General features: G+C 36.7%; 1 protein-coding gene across 2 annotated transcripts in view; it reads right to left on the minus strand.

The window, feature by feature from the left end:
- The window catches only part of Acyp2 (acylphosphatase 2), a 74,141-nt gene that overhangs the window by 59,612 nt on the left and 1,837 nt on the right, over positions 1-12,692 (minus strand). For both annotated transcript variants that reach the window (XM_021246295.2, XM_013066429.3), the window contains exon 2: positions 685-701. In XM_021246295.2, coding sequence (XP_021101954.1) covers positions 685-701 — 17 coding nt within the window. The remainder of the gene's footprint in view (positions 1-684; positions 702-12,692) is intronic.

Below are 12,692 nucleotides of genomic sequence, written 5' to 3' on the forward strand. Positions count from 1 at the left end.
TTTAAGACAAGACAAGGAATTTGAATCACTAAAATTCAGGGAACAACTTCTATACGCAACATTAGCATTTTTCACTATGCAGTCCAAAATACATTCCCTTGCCTAAAGGGTTTTTCCATCTAGAACATGTAGGAGATCCTACACTTTCTATTCAATATACTTAAATCAAAATGCCTCATTTGAATCACCCCAAAAGAGGTACTTTGGAAATTTATAGAAAATAGGCAGGGGAGTGCATGCCTATAATCCCGGTACTCTGGGCAACTTAGTGATTTAGCAAGACTCTGTCTCCAAAATAAAGAAATGTCTAAAAAATTACTAAAACCTAGGAAGGTGGTAATGTTTTTAGTAGACTATCTTTTTAAGACTGTTTAAATGAAAATCACAATCACTAATCTGAAAAAAGTCACATTATTTCTTTATTTGTTGTCAAATACAGAAAATAAGCAGTAGACTATCATTATGTAGAAAACTCCTTATCTTTGTGATTAAAAATAAGTGAAAATGGCCAGGCATGGTGGTGCACACCTGTAATCTCAGCACTTGGGAGGCTGAGATAGGAGGATCACCACAAGTTCGAGGCCTGCCTGGGCTACATAGTGAGTTAGAGGCCAGACTGAACTACATAGCAAGACCTTGTCTCAAAAAAAAAAAAAGTGTAATAAACAAATTCTAATAACTTACCATTCTGAAGCAAACACCTGTATAAGAAAAAAAGATAAAAAGAAATGTCAGTTTATCTACGTTTAAAAAAACTACACATTTTCTGTCTTAACTCTTATATGCTTATTAAAGGATTACTAAATGAAATCAATAAAACATTCAGTGTCTAAATGAACTCAAAGGGCGTTCTTCAAAATTATTTTCTTTTAAAATAAAAAGATTATTTTTTGGAGAAGTATAGTAATATTCTAAAACCAATGTATGATGAAATGCTGAACTAGGGCCAGGGATTTAGCTCAGTGGTTTCACCACCTGCCTCGCAAGTGCAAGGTCCCAAGTTTGATCCCTGGTACCAAAAAAAAAAAAAAGAAAGAAAGAAAGAAAGAAATGCTGAAGTAGCATTCTATTTTAAAATGCTAATTAAAATAAAATGCTTATTATAAGAACAGTTGAGGATGTTTAGCATAAAACTTACTTATCCTCAATTTTTAGAATTTCTTCTTTAAATAGAAGAACTAATCACCTCTAGGCTTTTTGGCTACGAACAAGTATAAATGCAAGAACTAAATTCAAGTTTAAATAAAATACACTTTTTATTTTTATTTTGTTTCTAGTTACAACTAGAACCAATGAAACAATATCATGATATGATGTGCTTGACAGTAACTGGGCTTCTGAAGCCTCAGTACTAATGAAAATTAATGAAATGGAAATAATCCTTTGGATCTTTATGGTATAGGTTACATTATGTTCATACTTCTCATCAGGTAGATTGGATAGTTTTATTAGTCTTGGTTATGTTCTCTCTATCTAAACTGTGGTAGACCAGACCTCTCCATATTGGCCAAATACCACATCTTCAATTACCCACAAAGCTGTGGGAGATCCTTCTGAGAAAGAAGTCAAGAATGCTATGGGATTTCATATCCTGTTTTGTCCAGAACCAAACACTGATACATACAAAACTGGGCCCTAAAGTAAGGGTGAAAGAAAATGTAAGCTGGTTCCAAATTATCAAGAATACATGTTTGTGATTTGGGACCTGTTATGGTTTAGATACAGAATGTTCCCCAAAGGGGCCAGGGATTTAGCTCAGTGGTTCCAGCACCTGCCTTGCAAGCCCAAGGTCCCAAGTTTGATCCCGGTACCAAAAAAAAAAGAATGTTCCCCAAAGGCCTCATGTGCCCAGAAGCAGGGCTTTTGGAAGGTGATTGAATCACGGGGGTGATATAGATGATTTGCTGTTAGGAGACAGGGTCTGGTCGAAACAGGTGAGTCACTTGGGGTGTGACCTGTAAGGATATATCTCTCCCCCAAGCTCCTCCTTCTCTCTCTCTCTCTCTCTCTCTGCTTCCTGGCCACCATAAAGTGAGCAGCTTTCCTCTGCAGCAGACTCTTCCAACAATGCTGTGTTGGTGTTAAAGTATGCTGAACATGGACTGAAAAGTTTGAAACATGAGACAAAATAATCTTCTCCTCCCTTAAGTTATGAGTGTTGTGTATTGTGTCCTAGAGACAAGAAAGTAAGACAGGTCCTGTTATAGAAAAGGGAAAGCCTTTTTATATCTCTCCTGGAAATTGCAGAAATGATCCTATATAAAGATCTTAGGTCATTCATGCAAATTGGAAGACCTTTGTTCCCAAAGGATTCATAACACAGGATTCTTTGGGACAGATGTGTTCCACAGCTGACCTACTATCTGAGAGTTGGTTAGAACAACTCTAAGAAACATCAGGAATATGTCAGGTGCAGAAATACAGAACACATTCACACCTATTTCAACTTATTTCCAATTCCCACCTAGAACACACAGAAAATTTGCATTGTAGTGCCAAAGAACCAAAATAAACTAGAAAGCTTAAATTTAGAGGAGAAAAAATAGCCATTAAAAATATTTGGGAATGGATAAACAATTATGATAGAGCCACACAATCGAATACTATTCAGCAATAAAAAGGAATGAGTGATGGATACCAGCAACAACCATATAAATCATATGTATAAATCAAATGCATTATGCTAAGCAAAAGAAGCTAGACTCAGACTGTGTAATTTCACATTCTGGAAAAGGCAAAACTATAGATTGAAAAGAGAATGGTGGTTGTCAAAGCCTGGAACGAGAGGAGAAAGCACTATAAAGAGGCAGGAGGAAACTTTTGGGGATGATGTGAGGGTTCTATATCTCAATTGTTGGGGTGGCTACAGAACATAAATTATATTTGGGTTGAAAAAAATGAAAAATTAATTGGGAAGTCACAGAGCATAGATCAAACAATCTCCAAAGAGGCCAAAAGATATTGTTTCTACACACAGCAATTGAGACTGGTTAAGGGGATATAGAAGATTGGTAGCTTAGATATTTTTATAGCTTTGCAAGCAGGTTTATAATAATGTTTCCTGACAGTATTATATTGTAGTGCCAAAGCATAAAGACAGGATAGTGTCACAAACGGGATTTTTATAGGGCTATAAAGATAATACAAGAGTTATGTAAAATGTGTAGGAATCATAAGTGGAAAGTATTGATCTGAAGGAGAATCAGAATATAAAGGCAATCTGTTATATAGACGAAAGAAAAGATATTAGTAGATACATAAGGAATCAGTAGAAGATTCAAGAAACTTCAGGTCAATCAGACCATGTAGAAGAAACAAAATAGGAGAGGAAATGGGCAGAACTGTGCAGACAAAAGTGTCCAGTCTTTTTATCATATGAGTAACGGGGTCCCAGAACATAGTAAAACCCTGACCATGTGAGTATATTGACAGTTTTATCAAAGGTATATTGTGCATATTTGCCTTTGAGTTTCTCAACAGTTAACAGCCTCATGTATTAACATTATGAAAAAGAAGTACATGAAACCGAAGCCAAAAGAAATTGGAAACACATGTTCTCTTTCCTACTTAGAGTGGTCTATGAACCAGCAGCACCTAAGAGTTCTTTTTTAAGCTCAAATTCCCAGGCCTCTCCTCAGACCTCCAGAAGTAGAAACTACAGGTAGAGTCCATAAGTCTGGTTAACATGCATTCCAGGTGATTCTTAAACCCACTAAAGTTTAGAACCAGTGGCTGGCCTTACCTTGAAGGAAGATCTGGGTGAGATTTCAAATTTATACATAATTCAGGCTAAGATTTGCATTATAGGCTGGGGATATAGCTCAATGGTAGAGCACTTGCCTAACATGCATGAGGTCCTGCATTAGAGTCCCAGCTTCACCAAAAAGAAGCTGTATCACAAAGAAGAAAACTACAAAACCTCATAAAGTACTGAGTATCTAGCTATCTGACACACTTCCCACTGATACAGTTCAAGTTGATGTTGATAAATCATGTGCTTGCATATCAATGTTGCCTCACTTATTTCACAAGTCAGTAGCACTACATGAAAGACACCATAGATGTTGGAAAGGCAAACTTCCCTTCTCCTGCACCCTAATTGAACCTGGTATTGGACTTTCTTAAGCAACATGGCACTTACATTGCTCCCTATAGTTTTAGTACTTAGGGCCAGAAATACTGAGCTGCAAAGAGGGAAGTGGAGACCTCACCTCAAGCCCCAGTGAAGAACAACATCCTTTCAATATTTATGAAGCCCTTCAGCAATCTATTCACAGATGACAAAAAAAAGGTCTTTGGCTTAAAATGAAGGGGCCTGAGGAATTTTTACAACAGGTACCAAACACAGATATTCCACTAATTGCATGTCACAGGGCTAAGGAAATTATCTACAATCTATTGATGGAGTATTTTTTTTCACACAGACATAATCTAAGAATCACAAAATTAAAATTAAGATATATCCAAGATATATTTTTAAGGGCTGGGGGCAGAGCTCGGTGGTAGAGCATTTGCCTAGCCTGTGTTAGGCCCTGTAGTGTTTTTAGCACCTCAAAAAAAAAAAGTCTAATTCTAAGTGCAAAGGATATGTTTGTTAAAAAATAGGTCTTAGAGCTGAGACTTCAGTCATGAGCAAAAATTAGTATGATGAGAGTAGAATAACATTACAGAGGAAAGAGCTGTGCAAAGACCCAAAGTTGAGATTATGGCATATAGTTAAATATTCAAAATAAGGCATTCTCTCATGTTCAAAATGATTTTTTGTCCCCAAACTGCACTGAAGACTTACTGAAAAATAGTTCAATTCTGCTCCAACTGTTTCTAGAAAAATGGTAGTAATGTTTTTACAGCTATAGCTTCCATAATCTTTCAACTGATTTACTGCAAGAACCTTCTTAACTGGTTTCCTTTCTTCTACTCCTGCCTCCCTTCTTCTACTCCTGCTTCTACTCCTACTTCTACTCCTTCATAAAGCAGCCAAGGAGGTGTAATCAAACCACTTCTTTTCCCAGCTTAGAACCCTCTAGTGTAGCTGGGGATGTAGCACAGTGGCACCGCACCTGCCTGACAAGTGCAAGGCCCTGAGTTTCATTCCTGGTACTGAGAAAAAAAATCCTCTAGTGGCTTCCCATGGGACTCAAAATGTAATTGGAAGGGTGTAGCTCAGCAGGTACAGTGCCTGCCTGGTAAGTGTGAGGCCCTGAGTTCAATTCCTGATACCAAAAAAACCCCAAAAACGTAATTGGTTACCATGATGTCCATGCCTGTTCCTAATACCTCTATCTCATCTCTGATCACACCCTTCTTTACTCCATTACAGCTGCACTTGTTCTTTCAGCTTCTTAAACATACCAAGCATAGTCCTATCTCTTGGCCTCTGCACTTACTGTTCCTTCTGCTGGAAATGCTCCTCCCCCAATCTCACGTCTGATTCCTCATTATTCTTATTTCTGCACAAATCTCACCTCGTTAGAGAAATATTTCCTAATTCATCTAAAATAATAATACACTCCCAATATCCTGCACAAACAAGCACATGCATATTATATTATATTACTATATAATATTCTGGATTTATTTGTTTATTCTTTATTGCCTATCTTCACAGTAAACTGTAAATTGCATGATGGCAGGACTTTTTCTGTCGTATTTACCCAAACCTAGACCACAGTTGGGGATACACTTGTTAAATAAATGAATAAAAGGAAAACCAGCTGTTGGATATTTAACTGAAATATTTTAACTGTCCAGTAATTAACACAGCAAAGATACATACAACAATAGTAATTAGAATTCAAATTTATTTTCAAAGTGATAATGCGAAATTTACTGAATTCAAAGTTCTAGAAAGAAGCAAAGTGTGGTGGCATACACCTGTAATCCCATAACTCTGGGAAGGTGAAGAGGAGGATTACAAGTGGGAACCCAGCCTGGGCAATTTAGCAATGTAGCAAAGCCTTGTCTTAAAATAAAAAATTACAAAAGGGATGGGGGAGCCAGGGATTTAGCTCAGTGGTTCTGCTGCCTACCTCACAAGCGCAAGGTCCCAAGTTTGAACCCTGGTACCAAAAAAGGGGGGGGGGGGGATGGGGATATAACTCAGTGTGAAGTCCCTGGGTTCAATCCTCCGTACTGCAAAAACAAAAACAAAGTTTTAGAAAGAATCTCTAGAATTCTACGTTGATTCTAGCAGAACTATACATAAATAATATATAGTGAATATATAACCTACATCATTTATATATTTATATATACACATTTTATATTTACATCACAACTATAATGGGTAGCAAGAGCCATTCTAGACTGATTGTTTTCAATCCATGTGCATATGTTAATTTCATTTAAATTTTCAAAGTTTTAAATTTAAAGTATTTTTTAAGTATGAATAGTAAGGACACACATATTTACTTTTTAAAAATCTCCAAATAGTAAATCTGTTTTACTATTTAAACTTATTTAAATCTCAGAGATAATTTTAAGCTCAGTTCATACTGTTTGATAAACTAGATAATACAAGTGTAACTTGTTACTTTAGTGAGTAACAAGACTGAGATAAATCATATATGAAAGATTCAACATATATTTAATACAAATTCAGTAAATACATGTTTTGAAATTTATTTAATATATGAAGGCCTGTGGCAGATACCACTAGTTGTATACACAAAACCCATTCTCCCTTACTTCTTTTCTAACAGAACTTTGATTTTACCTGGTGGCAGCAAAGTGTCCCTTTATATTTCCCAGTCTTCCTTATCAGAGGGGTAGTCAGTGAGAGATAAGACATTTATGTAGGCTTTCAGTAGAGCTCTTCAAAGGGACTGACTCAGCAGGGGGAATTACATTTATGTCCTTTCTCTTCTTGACTATAGTATGAATATAATAATTAGAGTTATAGCTGTCACCTTCAAACCATGAGGAAAAGGACAATGACATCAGAGGCTCTGCCCCTGACTTCCTAGGAGCTTTGACATGCCTGGGGATGAGGGAAGAAGTAAGGAATAGAGAGTTAAAGGAAATAGGAGTAGATGTTCTTTCGAGGATGATGGTAATGTTCTGGAATTAGATAATGGTGATGGTTGCAAAGCATTGTAAATACTAAAAAGTCACTTTATATTTAGTGTTTATAAATTGTACCTCAATTTTTTTAAATGGTGCACACACAGACACACAGAGAAAAGAAACACAGAAAACAGAACTGTGATGCAGTCCTTCCTACTTCATCTATAGAACAAGGTTTATCGTTTTCCAATTTTGCTTACCGTTTCTCCCTATTGTTCCAAGCCAAAAACACTCTGCAGTGCAGATCATCTTGAAGCACTCAAGCAGAACTAAATAGCTGAGCTCTCCTTAAATTTCACAACTTATTTTTGGAGGAGAAAACTTCTTGCTCCCTAGAGACAGTTCTTTCCATGAGGAGGAGTATCATTAGTATGACATACCTGGCCACCCTCTACCTGACCCCTGACTCCTCCTCAGGGACATGCAGTGACTCATCTAATGGTTAAGTTTAGAAGTAGAAGCATGCATACCCCAGGTGCTTCTTCTTTCTGCTGGGAGACGTTACCCACAGGGATCATCCTTCTCCCTGGCCTGGAGCAGTTCTGCCTGTGCCTGGTTGGGTATGTTTCATTCTGCATTCTTGATCATTATAAAACCAGTTATCTGTGGATATATGTCACATTGCCAAATCTCTGCTCTACTCTTTGTCTTCCTTTTCAATAGCTCTCATAATGACAATGGATGTTATTTACTGGGCTCTCAACCAACATCCCTTGTTTTAAATCCTTAGAAGGAATATGTGGTCAAGGGGTTTCAAGACCCATTAACTTTCTGCACAGCAGAGAGTCCTGCAGGAATCAACTGTTCAAACTCTGTAGCTCATGGAATTTACCAGAATCTGAGAGTCCTGACCTCTACTCTGACGCATACTATTCAACTGACAGATGAGAGACATGTATAGAAAAAGAAAAGGTGAACATGGAGACAGATTTTTCAGCAGTTATCAGCACAGAATACAACACTCTTAGGTTAGGGCCTCTGTTGAAGATGCTTCCATGGGCTTTCATGCCACCCTGTGCTGCTTCCACCTCACTTGCTAAATAGAAGGGAAGCTGATCTGACACACTGCTCTGGAAACTGTGACAGACATCAGCACCTTCAGTCATTAAAGACCTAAGCACAGTATATTGCTCAGCCAAGGCTCCATCAGTTGCAACTGTTCCTCATTTTGTGGAAAGATGGATCAGTGGGAAACAGGAGGTGAATATTTGCAAAGCAAATATACTTTAAGTCTACAAAAAAAATTGATATTTAAAGACACCATATGATGGATTTTAAATGGCATATCAGATTTTCATGTTGTGATGTACTCCTTCCGCCTAGGATCTGACTGCATACATCAATTTTAAATGCCGGATATAATCTAGTTACAACCTTACAAAGCAGCCCTTAGTGATTTTAAACATATTTAACTGTTAGAAAATCGTTGCTTTAATGGAATAAAATTCTGCCTCATTTAACCTTTTCCCGTGGTCCAGGGTCTGATTCCCTAGCGCCATGTATCATGCGATCTTCCAAACTGCTGAAACAGTCATCACACTATTGTTTCTTCTTAAAGCCAACTATCCCAAAGTACTTCATTTTGATGTGAGATACAAGTCCATCCCGTCCCTGTGCCCCCACCCTCCCCCCACGCACAGCCCAGCAGGGTACATAGAAATAAGATACCAGCCTCATCTTCAAAATACTAACTATCCAGGGGCCAGGGATTTAGCTCAGTGGTTCCGCTGCTTGCCTCGGCAAGCACAAGGTCCTGAGTTTGATCCCCGGTACCAAAAATAAATAAGTAAATAAATAAATAAATACTACCTATCCTTATCTCTAGTGAGAGACACAAATGTGTACACAAATAACTGTAGTGGAAAGCAGAATAAATGGAAGAAAAGTAAAAACAAAAAGTGTAACAGAACTATAAGTGAAATTCCATAGAAACAAAGAAGTGAAGGATTTAGACTTAATCATATTTATATCTACTTTAATGTACTTTAAAGTTTCAACCTCTAACACAAAGTTTTTCTCTTTACCTAGCCACTTTAGAATAGGTAAAATTTTAGACTCTAAAAAATGTGATAAAGCCATTGAATAATGAACTCTAGTTGGTGTTTTTAAGTAATCTGTAAGAAAATTGATGTCTATAGAGGCATAGAGGGCCTGGGATTTAGCTCAGTAATTCTGCCGCCTGCCTTGCAAGCCCAAGGTCCTGAGTTCGATCCCTGGTACCAAAAAAAACAAAAACAAAAACAAACAACAAAAAAGCTTTAAACCAGGCATAGAGGCCCGTTCCTATAATCCCTGCACTCTGGAAGACTGAGGTGCAAGGATCTCAAATTCAAATCCAGCTCTGGCAACTTAGCAACTTAGTTAGACCCTGTCACAAAATAAAAAATAAAAGGGCTGGAGATGAAACTTACTGTGAAGCCCCTTGTTCAATTCCCAGTACCACAATTAATTAATTGATTAATTTTAAAAATAAAGAAGAAAATTGGTATTTGTATCAGTACTCCAAAAAGCTATTCTAAAACTGAGTTAACATGTCAAAATAAACTGTTGACTTTCTAAGGCATTTGTAAACCAATAAGGTGCCATAGCACATTTCTAGGAGTGTCATAAATATTTACCTGAGAGCTGTATACAGTTTAATTTACCTTTCAACTTTTCAGATTGTATTCTAGATGTAAATATAACTAAATATCCACAGAAATATTACAAACCAGGCCATAGTTACAAATGCTCTAACAGAGGCCCCATCCCCTGATTCACTAACACTCAGTCCAAAGCCCCCAGTGTACAAGAAGTTGATGGGGGGGAGTGGGAATGACAAACCATAGAGAAAGTGGAGATTTTAAAAAGTAAAGAATGAAAAGCATGGAGAAACCTGACAAACACTATCTCAGCCAGGTGATCATGGTCAACAGCAACAGTAATAAGTCATATTGAAAATACGTACCCTTGATATGGTGTGATGAGAGTGACACTTCACCTCTTTACCTCTAATAACCCATAAACCTAATCTTATCATCTCAAAAGTATCAGAAAAATCACAACTGGGGAGCAGTTTACAAAGTACTCTTCAAAACTGCCAAAGTCTTCAAACACAAGGCAAGTCTAAGAAATTATCACAGCCTAAAGGAGTCTAAGGAGGTGGATCAAATAAATGCAATGTGGAATCATGGAACAGAAAAATGATATTAGGTTAAAAAATAAGGAGATCTGAATAAAGTATGTACTTTTGTTAAAAATAATGTAACAAAACTGCTTTATACCAATTGTGTGGTTGCCATATCATCTTTTCAACTTTTCTGTAAATCTAAATGTATCCTAAAACAAACCAAAAAAAACTATTTAAAAAAAAAGGTAAAGCAAAGCAGAAGACATGGAAAGCAAGTTATCCAAGCTCTAAACCTAGACTTTGTAGATGTGTCTGAGAATCTAACCCACTATTTGTAATATTGTTGCTATAAATGTATTTTCCTGAATTTTAAACACTAACAAATCAATTCTTAGAATTCAATACCTTTTAAATTACAGTGTCATGTATTAGAACAAACAGAATGTAATATATTTGACCCTTAGAACATTTTCAGTGCCATTTTGTCACCAAGGATGTTTTAAATTCGAAGATTTTAAATATATATAAAACCCACATTATTTTTGGTTGGGAAATATTTTTTGTGTTAAGATCCAGTAAGCCAATTTAAGTCATTAGTCAATTTTCCATACAGGAAAGTTAAATCATTTAAATTTTTTTCCTGTATTCATTTTTAAGTCATTGAAACTATTTACACTGGGAATGGTTTTCACTTGAATATTTTAATGACAATTTTCTTTACCAATCCATATTCTATACATATTACATGCTCCCAATTACACCTTCTTTCAGTGTGAATTCACTTTCATAGCCATTTTTTCTAATAAGGCAGTTTTCATTAACGTTTTATTATTCTATACTTTTAAATTAAAATTTAATATTCTCTCTGTCTCTCTCTCTCTCTCTCTCTCTCTCTCTCTCTCTCTCTCTCTCTCTCTCTCTCTCTTGCACTTTTTTATGTATTCTGAAACAGGGTCCTACTAATTCACTAAGTTTCCCAGGCAGGGTTGAAACTGTTGGTCCTCCTATCTCAGCTTCCCAGAGTGCTAGCATTACAGGCTTATGCCACCACACGTAGCTTACAATATTGTCTTTAATTACTGTCCATTTAAAAATGTTAAAGTAAAAATTTCACTTTTGATGATTTATGGACAATTATTTCCACATAATCATTATGACTTGTACAAAAAGTGGTTTTTATTTATTTCTTAGGTAATCACAAGAAAATTGTGAGCAGTTCTGTTAAGACAAAGACAAAGATTAATATACAGAAAGTGATATATGCCACCAAATGAGAGGCAAAATCAGAGGCTGCAGTTTTACGAATTGGGTTGATTGCTTTCCAACCACAACAAACTTCCTGGTGGTCAAAGTGACAGTCGTAGCGGGCATGGTGGCACACACCTGTAATCCGAGCACACAGGAGGCTGAGGTAGGAGGATTGCTACGAGCTCAAGGCCAGCTTGATCTATATAGTGAGCTCAAGAATAGCCTGAACTACAGAATAAGACCATGTCTCAAAAAAAAAAAAAAAAAAAAAAAAATGACAGTCATAGTCTGGTGTGGTGTTGGTGGGTGCCTATGATCCCTGCATCTGGGGGGCTGAGACATGAGGATCACAAGTTTCAGTCCAGCCTGGACAACTTAGTGAAGCAGCAAGAAAAAAATTTAAAGGGGAGCTGTGGATGTAGTGTGAAAGCCCTGTCTTCAATCTCCAGTACCACACAAGAAAAGAAAAAGGTCCTCAGGACAATCTGGAATGGCCAAACGGTCAGATCTTAATGTCCTGCTTCAGCACATGTGTTCAAGGGTGTTTAAGAAGGAAGCAAAATAAGGATGCAAAGTATACTGAGGGGAAAATCCATAGGAAATAGTCAAAGCACAGGTTCTGATACAGTCTGTTAAGATTTAAATCTCAGGCCCACCACTTAACTGGGAAAGTCACTTCTCTATGCCTCAGTTTCTCCATTTGTTAAATGAGGAAAATGACATCACAGGGATAAGGTTAAATGGCAAATGCTTGTAAAATACTGAGTACAGAGATTGGCATATCCTAAGTTGTCAGGGAACATCAGCATACACGTGTGCAAATATATGATTGTGAATTTATACCACATACTATACCATGATAAATCAGTAATGCAAATATACTTTTTTCCATTTAGCATACTGTAAATTGTAGGAGTTACTGTCCTAAAGCTAACTTTCAAAACTCCACTATTTATGTATATAGTACATTTCACATTCTCATACTTTCTCTGCTGCCCAAAACTGACCTTCATATACCACATAACCACTATCTGCACAAAAGTACAATTGTATAGTTAAAATCTTTAGAAATATTTGGTGCATTAAATGAAAATGTCATATAATACAGAAGGGCAAGTTTTAAAGTCAGAGATGTAGGATCAAATTCCTACATGTCTAAGGGCTTACCCAAGTTACTAAAACTCTCTGTACCTATTTTCTCCTTCTGAAAATAGAAGTAACACATGTATCTCACAAAATTGTGATGTGGATTAAGTAGTAATAGTGAGAT

Source organism: Heterocephalus glaber, unplaced genomic scaffold (genome assembly GCF_053883595.1).
Source record: "Heterocephalus glaber isolate CG9 unplaced genomic scaffold, H.glaber_assembly_v1.0 deba00001457, whole genome shotgun sequence".
Classification (NCBI taxonomy): Eukaryota; Metazoa; Chordata; class Mammalia; order Rodentia; family Bathyergidae; genus Heterocephalus; species Heterocephalus glaber.